The sequence below is a fragment of the Lytechinus pictus genome, chromosome 1, assembly GCF_037042905.1.
Source record: "Lytechinus pictus isolate F3 Inbred chromosome 1, Lp3.0, whole genome shotgun sequence".
Classification (NCBI taxonomy): domain Eukaryota; kingdom Metazoa; phylum Echinodermata; class Echinoidea; order Temnopleuroida; family Toxopneustidae; genus Lytechinus; species Lytechinus pictus.
In genome coordinates, this window is record NC_087245.1 from 15,366,125 (window position 1) to 15,378,165 (window position 12,041).

The following is a 12,041-nucleotide window of genomic DNA, read 5'->3' on the forward strand; positions in this document are numbered from 1 at the left end:
GACAGCAAAGATAAATCAGCTTTGATTATCGGATTAAAAGCCTCACTTTTTAACGGCGCAAGTTTATTCAAAGTTAACTGATTGATTATTCATTACATTGCACACTAAAATCGATTTGGAAGAATCAATATGAAAATGCCAATTGGAAGAAAATAAGTGCTTACTTGAAGTTAATTGATTCTCTTCAGATCATGACAGAAGCGTTTGGATATCATCAGATTTGATTTAATTAAAAAAGTTTATTGATAATGACCCAAACCCTCTTTTCCTTTTTCTCTTCACGTAAATTCTTGTTTTGACTTCACATTTTGACACAAATGATCAATTTCGACTTTTGAAGGATATACTATTTGTGCATTTGAGGACGCTCTATTCACCGTGAAAATATGGAAATATCAACCCCTGTGTTTGATTTACTGCTTTGAATAAACATCATAAATCAAATTGGATTTGCAATTTTAGATGGAAATCTCTGACTGCGGTCTGTTGCCTTCGAATAAACTGAAATTTCCGTCCACGATTTATCGAAACTGGATTAAAGTTGAACATACCGATTTCGGACCTTTCAAAAATTTAAAAGAGTATTGAGATGTATTTATATATATATACTTATATATAAATACATCTCAATACTCTTTTAACTTTTAACAATTACCAGTTCAGCTTGTCCACATAATTTTTAATACACAATTATGCTACATGAGAAAAAAAAACACTTGATAATTGAAGGATATGCAATAAGGGTAAAACGTAGCAAAATTTAAACTTAAATAATAGAGTGATATCGCAAAAGATTTTACCCCCAAATAGTGGCTTATGATTTTACATGTTTCTATTATTAATAGTAAATTAAAAAGCCGCTGAATAAGTGACGCAAAGTAGATTGTGATTGAGCCATACAATGTATGAGCAGGGTATAAAGGCCAAGAAATGTGTAAAACAAATCGTATGCAAACGTGGGTCATTCCATTGACGAATACAATTTTAGTTCAGATGTAGCAGTGGTGTGGTAGCCGTGCAGTATTCGGGGAAATCCCCGATGGACTGGTACGCAAATAAAGATGTAACCATGGTTATTCTATAAGTGGGCGGAGCCTCCTGAGATTACAATGGTTCATGCAGTATAAGTTAATCTTACTGCTGTATTAATCTCTCGAATTCCACTTCCTATACCTACAGGGCAAGTACGTAAGAAAGTACCATGCGATGGGAGTTCAGATCTTTATTTTTTTCCCCATTATCATGATTATTTTTTTCATTTGTGTATTTGCATTTCTCGATTGCTATGGTTCACGCCAAATGAGATGACTCCTAATTGCGTTAATCTCTCAAGCGAAATCACACGCTTCCTACACCCCTATATGTGAGACATTTTGACCTTTTGATTTTTTGGTACATCTTTGTGAAATGCATTAGTTTTCGCATCTTTTGTCATACACAATAATTTAGTTAATTTATTAATTGTAAAGAGGATCATTTACTGGTGAAAAGGTGTAAATTAAAATGGAGAATACAAAGTGGTCTTGTCACGAGACAAAATATGTCTTACACTTTCGAAAGGAGGAAAACATTTTTAATTTGGTTTCGAGCGAGGCACCCAAATTTGATATTTTTCTATAATTATGTTTTAAAAAGTTATTGTCAAAACTGCGTGATGATTTGTCAATAACAATGTTAAAATCATCTTTAAAATGATTGATTTTTTTAAATGTCACAACCACATGTTGGTTGTGTTAAAAATCACGTTTGAATATAATCGATTTCCTAAGTGTCAAATCTATGTGCATGACAGCTGCACAATTAATTTCTCTTCATTAAGAATATTCATATGATGCATTTAACTCTTACTGAGGTTGTTTTAATTTAAGCATATTTGGGTAAATGCATGACTTTTAATGTTTGCCTGACTGTAAATTTAAAGATTATCATTGGTAATTAAAAGAGTCCCTAATGATAATAATACAATAAAAATTCAAATATGCCTTTCGAATGATAACATTTTATGACATCTTATCTTATTGTCTACCAATGTCAATTTAATATCACAGAGGATTTTCGTCATTCATGTTAATGTGAAAAACCTTGGGTAAAACCATAGCACAGTCCAGCTTACAACTTATCTTTAGGTTTCATTTTGTAACATCAACTGATAGGTTCGGTATATTTATCAGTAGTAGTCCTTGATATAGTTTTGAATCAATCCCATTTCTGGTAGTCCAGAACAGCCATTATTTATATTTGATTAATATAAACCAGATTACAATAAAAATGAAGACTATCTAAATTGTCAATGATTTTAACCCTAATTCTCCCGGGGGGGGGGGGGGGGGGCATAATGCCCCCCCCCCTCGACAATTTTCGCGATATATCTGCTGCGCAAAATTTTTTGACCTCGCCGTTCACGGACTTTTTACTTTCAAGTCTCGCGCAAATTTTGAGACCAGATTTGTGACGCCCGGGTACGCGGTCACGACATTACGCAACATTATGTAAGTGCATGTCAGACCCCAAATTGCTCATAAACGTGATTTCATGTACAAATCCAATGCAGATTGTGTATTAGCCAAAATTCATAAATGTATCATTATTTCTACTTTTACTGATTAAACTTAATTAATTTTGCCTTGTTTATGATCAGAATTAAGTCTGGAACGATTTCCATTAAAAAAAACAGTAAAAAACAAAAAGTAAAAAAACAATAAAATACATAGAAAATTGGTCTTGGTACCATAATCGTTTAAATTCACAATTGTTAAGAATGCTATAAAGAATATTTTCACCTAAAAATAGCATTCTAGGAGCTTTATTTAGTGAATCAGAGCAAAAAGTATGATTTCATGAATAAATTAGCATAATTAATTCATACAAAATAAAAATATATGAATTCAGTGAAATTTACCAATGCAACTGCGTAGATTACGTCATTCTCTACCATCGTGCAAATTTTCGTTGTGATCGCGCAATCCGCGGCTGAGATCTTAAGGGGGGGGCCATAATGCCCCCCGGGAATGACAAGAATCAAAATACCCCGGGAGATTTAGGGTTAAGTCTTAAAAGAAAACTTATATTTTTATCATGCCCGATTGAAAGTTTGTGTTATTGCAAATAACGATGTTACTTTCTACCCTATTGGACTAAAATCGAGAACACTCCTAATTGTGAACATTATTTTCGTTACATTCAAACGCCTTAAAGAACTTTGTATTAACTGAAAGCCCATAATCAATAATTATAATTAAGTTGTCAGTCCGCTGACTCTCGTCAGCTGATCAGTAATAAACATTGTCACAATTGTTATGTTATTTACAAACATTCTTTTAATGTATTGTTATGTTTTGTATGAAATCTGGGTCGCAAGATAATGCTCATGCAGCTTTTGTTTGTGCTTGACAATGAAGATTAAATTCAACGGGACAAAAGGCAGTTTTTGGTTCATATCGTAACCAAACATACGATTGTAGGGTCGTCACTATGATTTGGTATTGAAATCGCTTTTATACAGAAAAAGATTTCCCCAATAGCCATGAACTTCAACTTAATATTTTCCTCGACTTTAGAGAACATTTTACGGTATGGTTTTCCTTCATGTAAGTGTTCATGTCAAGTACGATAAATTCAAATCATAAAATCAATTTAAATCAAAAAGTGTGAGACCTTTCCAATGAAAAGTATGCTCCACAAAACGGCACTTAATAAATCCGGTGGATGGTTTCAAACCAGGGTTACAATGGCGCAGGCCCTCCTCTGTCAAACTATATTTTGAAAAACTTACTTGTATAAATTACTGCGAGTGTGATGGCGATGAGAATGATGACGCTGATGATGAGGATGAGTACTAGAGACCATAATTTGCATCTTCTCTTCGACGTTTTTGTCTCCACTTTGTACTCTTCCGTTGCACTGAGAGGGAGAGCGATTGAGAATGAGACAGAACGAAAGATATGGAGAGAGGGGAGAGAGAGTAGAGAGTGGGAGACGGAGACGGAGAGATCAGGTTAGGGTGGAGAGGGAGGTTGAGAGAGACAGGAGAGTGACGTGGAATGAAAGGTGTTTTTGATCTGTTGATTGAAACCATTGTGTTATCACTATATTTAGGCACTATTAAACGGAAAAAAATTAACTGATCAAACATTATTCTACTCTATATTGATCATGAGGCAAATGTCATGAAACCTTGATACAATTAAACGAATGGATCTTATCGTTCAACGTATACCAAGATTGTATTTCGATAGGCAGTGATAAGTGGACAAACTCTGTCATGTGCTACACAGATTGATTGAAAGAAGTAGACACCTGATATTATCAACCCCATTATAGTGAGTATATAGTTACACCGAGACATATCGTTTGGATATGCATTTTTATAGCAAACACTGATACTGGTATAGCTAGGCCACCACTTATTGGCGTAACTGATACACACACACACACACACACACACCCACCCACCCACCCACACACATCCTCATATACACGCACACTCAGAACCGGACACGCACACTCAGAACCGGAGAGAGAGAGGAGGGGGGGGGGCTATATAGCCAACATGCATACAAAAAGTGAACATGGGTCATTGACAATGCACACTCTCACCCACACTCACACGATTTTATCCTTAACCCACACTATTAACTATTATGCCTCTGCGCTAAGCTGTCCATGCAACCAGCCCACCGGGTGCTCTCAAGCATGGTCAATATTGCAAACCTTGATTATATCATATCCCCATATCACCTTTATAGGAAAATATGTCATGCAATCAGACCTATTTTTTTCTTTTGATACTCTTGTTTCAATCCTTTATACAAACTTTGACAATATTACAGGTGGACGTCTACTACATGACGTTAAAAATACCAGCGCTAACCAATACCACCATAAGAAACCTTTCATGGATTAAACTCGTTTAGCATACCATTCACAGGAAAACCTGACATTAATAGTGACAGACTTGATATCTTGACTTTGGGATCGAGTTTAGTTCTTATGAAAATAAAACACTATTATCTGGACTCGATAGATTTTCGTCAAATGAGTCTTTACATTTCATTATTAATAATTCATTTATATCAACGTTAAAGTAAACATGACACATCCACATAGGTTTCTAAGAATGTCCTCTTTTTGTCACATTTTTGTAACCACAGAAGATGTACATGTAACACATTTTAATAAAACGAAACCAGTGTGTATGTCATACTTATTTCAGCATGATGATAAGGAATCGTTCGTTTAGTAATACTGCGATGGACTGGACTCGGATAATGGTAATTTGATCGCAAATATTGTAATCTTTCCACAATTGAATCATTCGTTGTCTCATTCATGTCATTACAGATCTATTATTTATGAATTTAGGTCAAATTTACACCACAGTGTGACTTTTCCTCTATTAAATGTGTAACCAACGCTGCTCAAAAGGTTCCTTTATACAAAAAACCCAATGAAATCCGAAATGTCAATAAAACTTTCTGTTGCTAACTTATTCAAATAAAACTTCGATGAAGCGTTTGGTCGAGATTTTCTGGTTTATCACGTTTTTTTCAGTGCAATTCATCGTGTTGGGTATAGAGCATACTTTTAAACCCACTACTGACACGACCGAGTAAATATCATGTTATACTCCTCTTCAGTCTATATTACAGTTTCGGCGCCAGAAGAAGACTTGAACTTTTATTGATTTACCAACTTTTTATTATTTTTTCACATTTTATTGTAGTGAAATGTTGGATCTCTCCATTCTAGATACATAAATTATTTTATATCGATACTGCATTTAAAATCCAATTCAATTAAAGTTTATTAGTTCAAGACCATAATTGACCTGTAGGAAGAACAGAGCCATTATATCAACGGCTCTGAATAGAGTGATCCATTCGTATCTTTTTAAGTGCTTGCATATTTGATTTTAATGTTTTGAACAATGTATTTTGTGTGTGATTTTATACGGTAAATAAAACCAAACCAAACCCCAAAAGACCTTTTAAAGACAATCACAGACATACCGTAGTTGTGCACGTATCTTTCTACATTGTCTTCTGGTGCAAATATTGCAATATTAAGCAATAAGAACATGGAGTATGAAAGGTGAAAGTGAAATATGAAAAAACTGGTACGGGCATTCTTCACCTCTGTTTAAAGTGAAATATTCCATAGTTGTTATAAACAATTTTAACACTTTGGGTGCGGGGCTAGAAATAAAAATTGTTCGATTTTAGTGTTATACTTAAAGCCCCCTCACACCTGACCGAATGTAGGCAAATGACTAAGGGTGACGAATGGGAAAAATGCACGAAATGCACGCGAATTCAAAAAAATTTCTGTCAAATCATGCTATCAGTAACTATTGTCAAATGTTATCAACGAAACGTTATGCGAAGGATAAATATGAGACGCGAAGGATATCGATTTTTCGGTTCACCTCTTTGAGTAAATTGCAGCCGAAGGCGAGCGAAGGGTTGATATAACCCAATAAGACGAACATACAGTGAGCAATGGTTTAATATGGGATTAGAAACGAAGACGAGGGAATAGATCGGGCGTTCTTGTACGTTTGTGTCATCGTGTTGCTTCGTTAAGGATTTTTTCGCGATCGGTCCACTTTGGCAAAAGCACGATGAGGGACTATGCGCGACAATATCACACGAACGATTACCGCAGACTAAATAAGAGATGCGAATTCAAACAGATGATCAACGATTTTTTAATTCGTCGGGAAATTTCAAACAAGTTCAAAATTTCCGCGCGAATTCTAATAATCGCAGCTGTTAGTCCAGAAGGTGTACGAACCCAAACACGAAGGGTAAATATGATTTATTTTCATTCACCATCGAAAACGATTTAAAAGAAAATGCCTTTCGCCAGCCATCGCAAGGTATATTTCAGGCAACTCGGTTAGGTGTGAGGGGGCCTTTAAGACGAACAATAATAGGCATATAGGCCTAATAGGCCTATATTTGGAAGTCATGAGAGGACTCTACAATAAAATATTACCTTTTGATCCTTATTATAAAAGTTATTTATTAGCCTTCATAATTGTTTGAAGGAATATTACAGAGGTGGTCCATTTTTCGAATCTATGAAATCTTTAATAGTAAGTATGTATCTTAGAGATGATACATCTCTGGGTTTTTGCACGTATTGGGTCCTTGATCCTTGAGTTCAAAGTTTGACTCAAACTTGATATATGGAACGCGAAATGACATGAACTGTCACAGCCCATACGAAAATGGACCAACAAAACATAGCTCATAGATAGAAAACAATCTGTTGTGGTATTTGGATCAGTATAACCGTCAATGAACTCTATCCAACTGAGAGAGACAGCAGAAGCTCTTCTCTGATTACAACCCACATGACTGATATGCAGGGGCGGTGTCACAAGGGATACAGAGGGCGGGCATCCCATATTTTTTTTGTGAAAGTAAGAACACATGACAATTGAAAAGAGAGGACCTATAGTTGCATAACTGTATAATACAAATATATTTCATTATTACAAGAGATTCAGAGTAAGGTTCTCTTGTCCCCCTCCCCTCTCACCCCTCCCTACTGTCCTGTACCGGCCCGAGCAATTCTTAGAAGTATCTGCCCGGGGTTCGATATAAGAAGGTGGAATAAAAGGTTAACGGGTTAAATCCATGGGTTCAACTACGACACGGAAGATGATGTGCATTTGGAACTGTCATCTAGAATTGTCCCCATTCTTCAACCAATGTTTCCCTATATTTCTGTGCAAAAGGTTGGTCATCGTACTCCACACTCCAAATGGCAACATGATATTCCCCTTCATTATTCTTGAATATTGAAATTAACAAGCACTAATTATTTGACGAAACATCTATTTCCTTGTTCATTGTCGATGTGAAACTGAAAAAAAAACCACATAAAACAAAAAGAAATGATTAACTCGACCCAAGCACCACAACAAAGTCATTGTCAACACGAAAATTAATTTTGAAAAATTCATAAATACCTCGCATTTCATAATTTTTTGTATTTGACAAGTTTGTTTGAAAAGTTATTCAATCTCCTCTTGATAGATACCTTCCTTCATACCCATGATATCAGATTGATCCGGACCAGTCCCACGTAAATATATAAAATATTTCTCAATCAACAAACAACCAACCAAGTCTGACAAACAAGAAATGATCAAATCAACAACGTTATCAAACATACGACTTTATTTACTAATGAACTGTCCCCTGCAGAGTTCTGAAATATGTCAAAACGAATGAACCTAAACGACGGAAGCGCTCTCTGTCGTAATAAGGAGTTTTTGCAACTGCAACGGGGACAGATTCAAGAACACAGTTAATGTAATTGGAAATACCCGTCAAATGACAAAGAGCAGCGGGGATGGTGTTTCTTTCTTCCAATATTGGTGAACCAGAACAGCAGTTTCGTCCAAATTTTTGGAGCTGACGAAAAATTGCAAATATATTTTTATCCTGAGTCCGGGACGAAACTGCTGTTTCGATTTACCAATTACCGACAAAGACTTCTCACGTGTCCTTTGTCATGGAGGGCATTTGACAGTTCACTTTGCTTGGTGTGTGAATACGCCGTGCGTCGTGCCCGTAGAAGCGAAAACTGCCTACTCTCCCACCGTTTCACTGTTTATACCAAACATTATTTCATCAAAGCTTCACACGACACCATGAAACTGTATACTCCTACAATTTTAGAAATCCCGAGATAGAGACGTCAATTTCCATCCCAACAGATTGATGTAGATTCGATTTGATAAGATGGAATATTAAAGCTTTTATTTTGATTACGTTACAGCTGGCTGCTGATGTATTTCTTGTACATTCATCTGAAAGATTTTTTTTGTATAGCTCATTGTTAAATTGATTTAAAGCGGGAAATAGTGAGGTCGATTTGACCTTTTCAAATTTTAATTTGCCTCACTGTCATTCTTATTTTTCTTCTTTTTACTGCTGAAATCAAGATTCCCCACATTATTTGGTGTGCATATCAGATTTTAAAATAGAAATGCCTTTCTTTGGGGCTCACTCGCTTTGCGAACTCACAAACGTTAATAAATATTTCATCGTATGAATGTTTTTCAACTTCTTCAGTTTTTATTGTGCTTAATATACTCCTCTATCTCATCTATTAAGTTTCATTCCATCATTATAGCTTATGACTATTACATTTTCCTCAAACTGAATTGATTTGCAATAAGCATTGCATTTAACAAAATAAAGATCAGCTTGAAGATCGATATAAAGTTTTTATTTGCCCAATAACAATACACAATATAGACGTAAAAGGTGTTAATTAATATAGGATCAAATTGAAGCTTTTACGCATTCACATAACGAATATGTTACAAAAAGTATATGTACAGTTTCTAAAAATGCTTTCACCCGAACACACACCCATCCAGACGTGCAAAGAATTTTCCTGCACGCCCACGCGCTCTCACTCTACAGACGCAATACCAGCAAAACCTTTCCATAAATGATATGTATCGGTATTTACATTATTATTTTCTTGAGCATTAGATTCTATCTCTTTAGTTTGATTGTTTATATTGATCTACTAATTAATTCGTTGTGTTGACCATGGTCACTTTGAATGTTAAGATCAGTGGCGTAATCAGCCAAAAACTTTGAGGGGACGAGATATTGCGTATCGGGTAAAATTTACAAAAAGTTGCGAACGATCGAAGCGAGCAAACATTTCGACATTATATACAAAAATCCAATTTTGTGATAGATTTTGACATAATTTTCAGAATATGATTTTATGTTTCACCCTTCTCCATTTTCTTTTCTTTTCTCTTTTTTGTCCTTGGTTGTGATTTCTTTTAGAGGGGGGGGGGGTAGGGGCAAGCCCCCATCTGTACGCCACTAATTAAGATGACCTATTTTGCGCATCAAACATTAATTTTATAAAGCATGATATTCATTCTTACGCATAATGTAATGATATATGAATTATTTCCTGAATTCAATTGGGTTTTGATGTGTTCGAGCTATGAGCAGTAATACCATCGTGCACTTTTACAAAATAGGCATGAATAATAAAATAATTATTATTTGTTGTAAGCTTTCCCCTTTCCCATTTTTAAAACCTATTCCAATTTAGAAAATTAAGACAAAGTCAACATGTTTTTTTTTTTCACATCCATCGTGGATCTGAGTACCTGAACGAAAATAATAAGTTCAAAATGTCCTTAGGTCTCTTGAAGTGTCCGTCTACCCAAGATAAACTGAAGTGTTTAAAGTGCATTAAACGTCTAGTGTGCTCCAAATCTGTATCTTCCAACATAATTAAAAAAGGTCAAATGGACTACCAGTCGTGCGTCTTGTCAGATGTCACTCCGAGGGGCTGCCGATAATATCTATCATCATGATCGAGTACACGACAAGGAATCCTGGACAATAAAAGCATTTGACGATTCAATGTAGGACTAAGATCTTGTTTTGAACAAATTTTTACACGCCTACAAATGTCAGGGGTAGCGCTACAGAGAGCCGGGGGCGACATCTCAATATGATTTTTGTTTAAGTGAAAAGGGGAAAAGAGTGGGAAAAGATTTTTTTTGAAGAGTAGGAATTGAGATGATTTTGGTCACTTTATTCATGGTACCCATTATAATGTTAAATTAATAGTTTTTACTCACCTTTGGGCCATTTTGCCGTCTTATGAATATCATTTGGGTACCGTCTTTATACCCTATCATCACTTGCGATTATCATATGTATAACGCATAAACGTTATGTGATCCGATATACTTCTCAATTCTGATAAGAGCGCCTTCTCTGGTATTTCTTTATACAGCAGGGAGATGGAACTTCAAAATCTTTGTACATAGTGTATTTGGAACATGGATATGAGGAAGAGAAGCCCAGTTTGCCCACCATTTTTTTTGGCTTGCTTGTCAAATTTCCCGAAACCAAAATGACCTTCATTTTGGATTGAAACTTTTTTTTAGCTTTTCAAGTTTACATCAGCACCCCCAGTAAAAAAAATGTTCCCAGGGCCCCGGGGGTAGGGGTGCTTGCAGTCCTACATTTCTCTGATGGCACTAGTTACCTTTCTGATTAAATATTGCCACCGATAATTATAAAGGCTGTTACGTTTAAACAGTCGACGCCAATTCCTTCTCTTGATTTGAGCTTCCACGGTTTGGTGTGCTGTATAACGGCAGTATGAACTCGATTGAAGAACCCCAGGGTTTAGCAAGATGATGTCTTGCTACTGAACACATTGGAAACGCTGTAAACAAAAGTCCCGAATTCCTTCACATCGCTCTACATAAATCGACTCTGACATTTGCAAAGAAGTCGATAATTTCCGAAGATTGATCCCTGGTCAAATCTAGCTCGGCGTAAGCTGCCAAATCAAGTGAGTCCTTCTTAACTCAAGCTATTGATTTAAACATTTCTGCAACATCGATTTTACGTTTTATTAATGCATGATTATTTTTAATGGAAATCCTTGATGCTTTCCATTTCCAAGGGGAATAGCCGTCTCACTAGAAAGGAATTTAAAAGGGGTCCATATTGAACTTGGGACCACTTGAACTTATACACATAAAAAATTGTGAATCAACAATAATCAACATTGAAAAAAAAATGATTCAAATAATATATGTAGAAAAAAGAACAGGGCAAAGAAAAACGTAAAATGACAAATACAATATTTATTTTTTTAATGTGTATATTAGGTAAAGGAACATGAATGACAGCAGTGAAATATGTTCGTAGCTATGTTATTAAGACCTAAATTAATAAAAAAAAGAGCCGGGAAAGAGAGCTAAGACATGTTTTAAGTTAAGTCAAATCTTTGCGTGCAATAGTTGGTACATTTCAAAGTAACTGTTACTAAATCAAATGTAATACCTTAACAAAATTTCGAGGAATTGATGGTTCATTTACAGTTTCCTCTGCAGTGGCGTTATGAGCCAAAACTTTTGAGGGGTTCGATATGGCGTATATATCGATACTTAATAAAGAGTTGCGAGCGAGCAAAAATTTTCCACATTTTTATTACAAAAATCCAAGATTGTGACATAATAT

The 12,041-nt window shown here is 35.5% G+C and overlaps 1 protein-coding gene across 1 annotated transcript in view; it reads right to left on the bottom strand.

Annotated features, from left to right (window-relative positions):
- Window positions 1-10,653, bottom strand: part of LOC129263770 (atrial natriuretic peptide-converting enzyme-like) — a 40,291-nt gene extending 29,638 nt beyond the window's left edge. Inside the window, exons 1-2 of the mRNA XM_054901681.2 lie at window positions 10,643-10,653; window positions 3,773-3,900 (exon numbers count right to left, since the gene is read on the bottom strand). Coding sequence (XP_054757656.2) covers window positions 3,773-3,900; window positions 10,643-10,653 — 139 coding nt within the window. The remainder of the gene's footprint in view (window positions 1-3,772; window positions 3,901-10,642) is intronic.
- Between the last annotated feature and the right edge of the window lie 1,388 nt (window positions 10,654-12,041).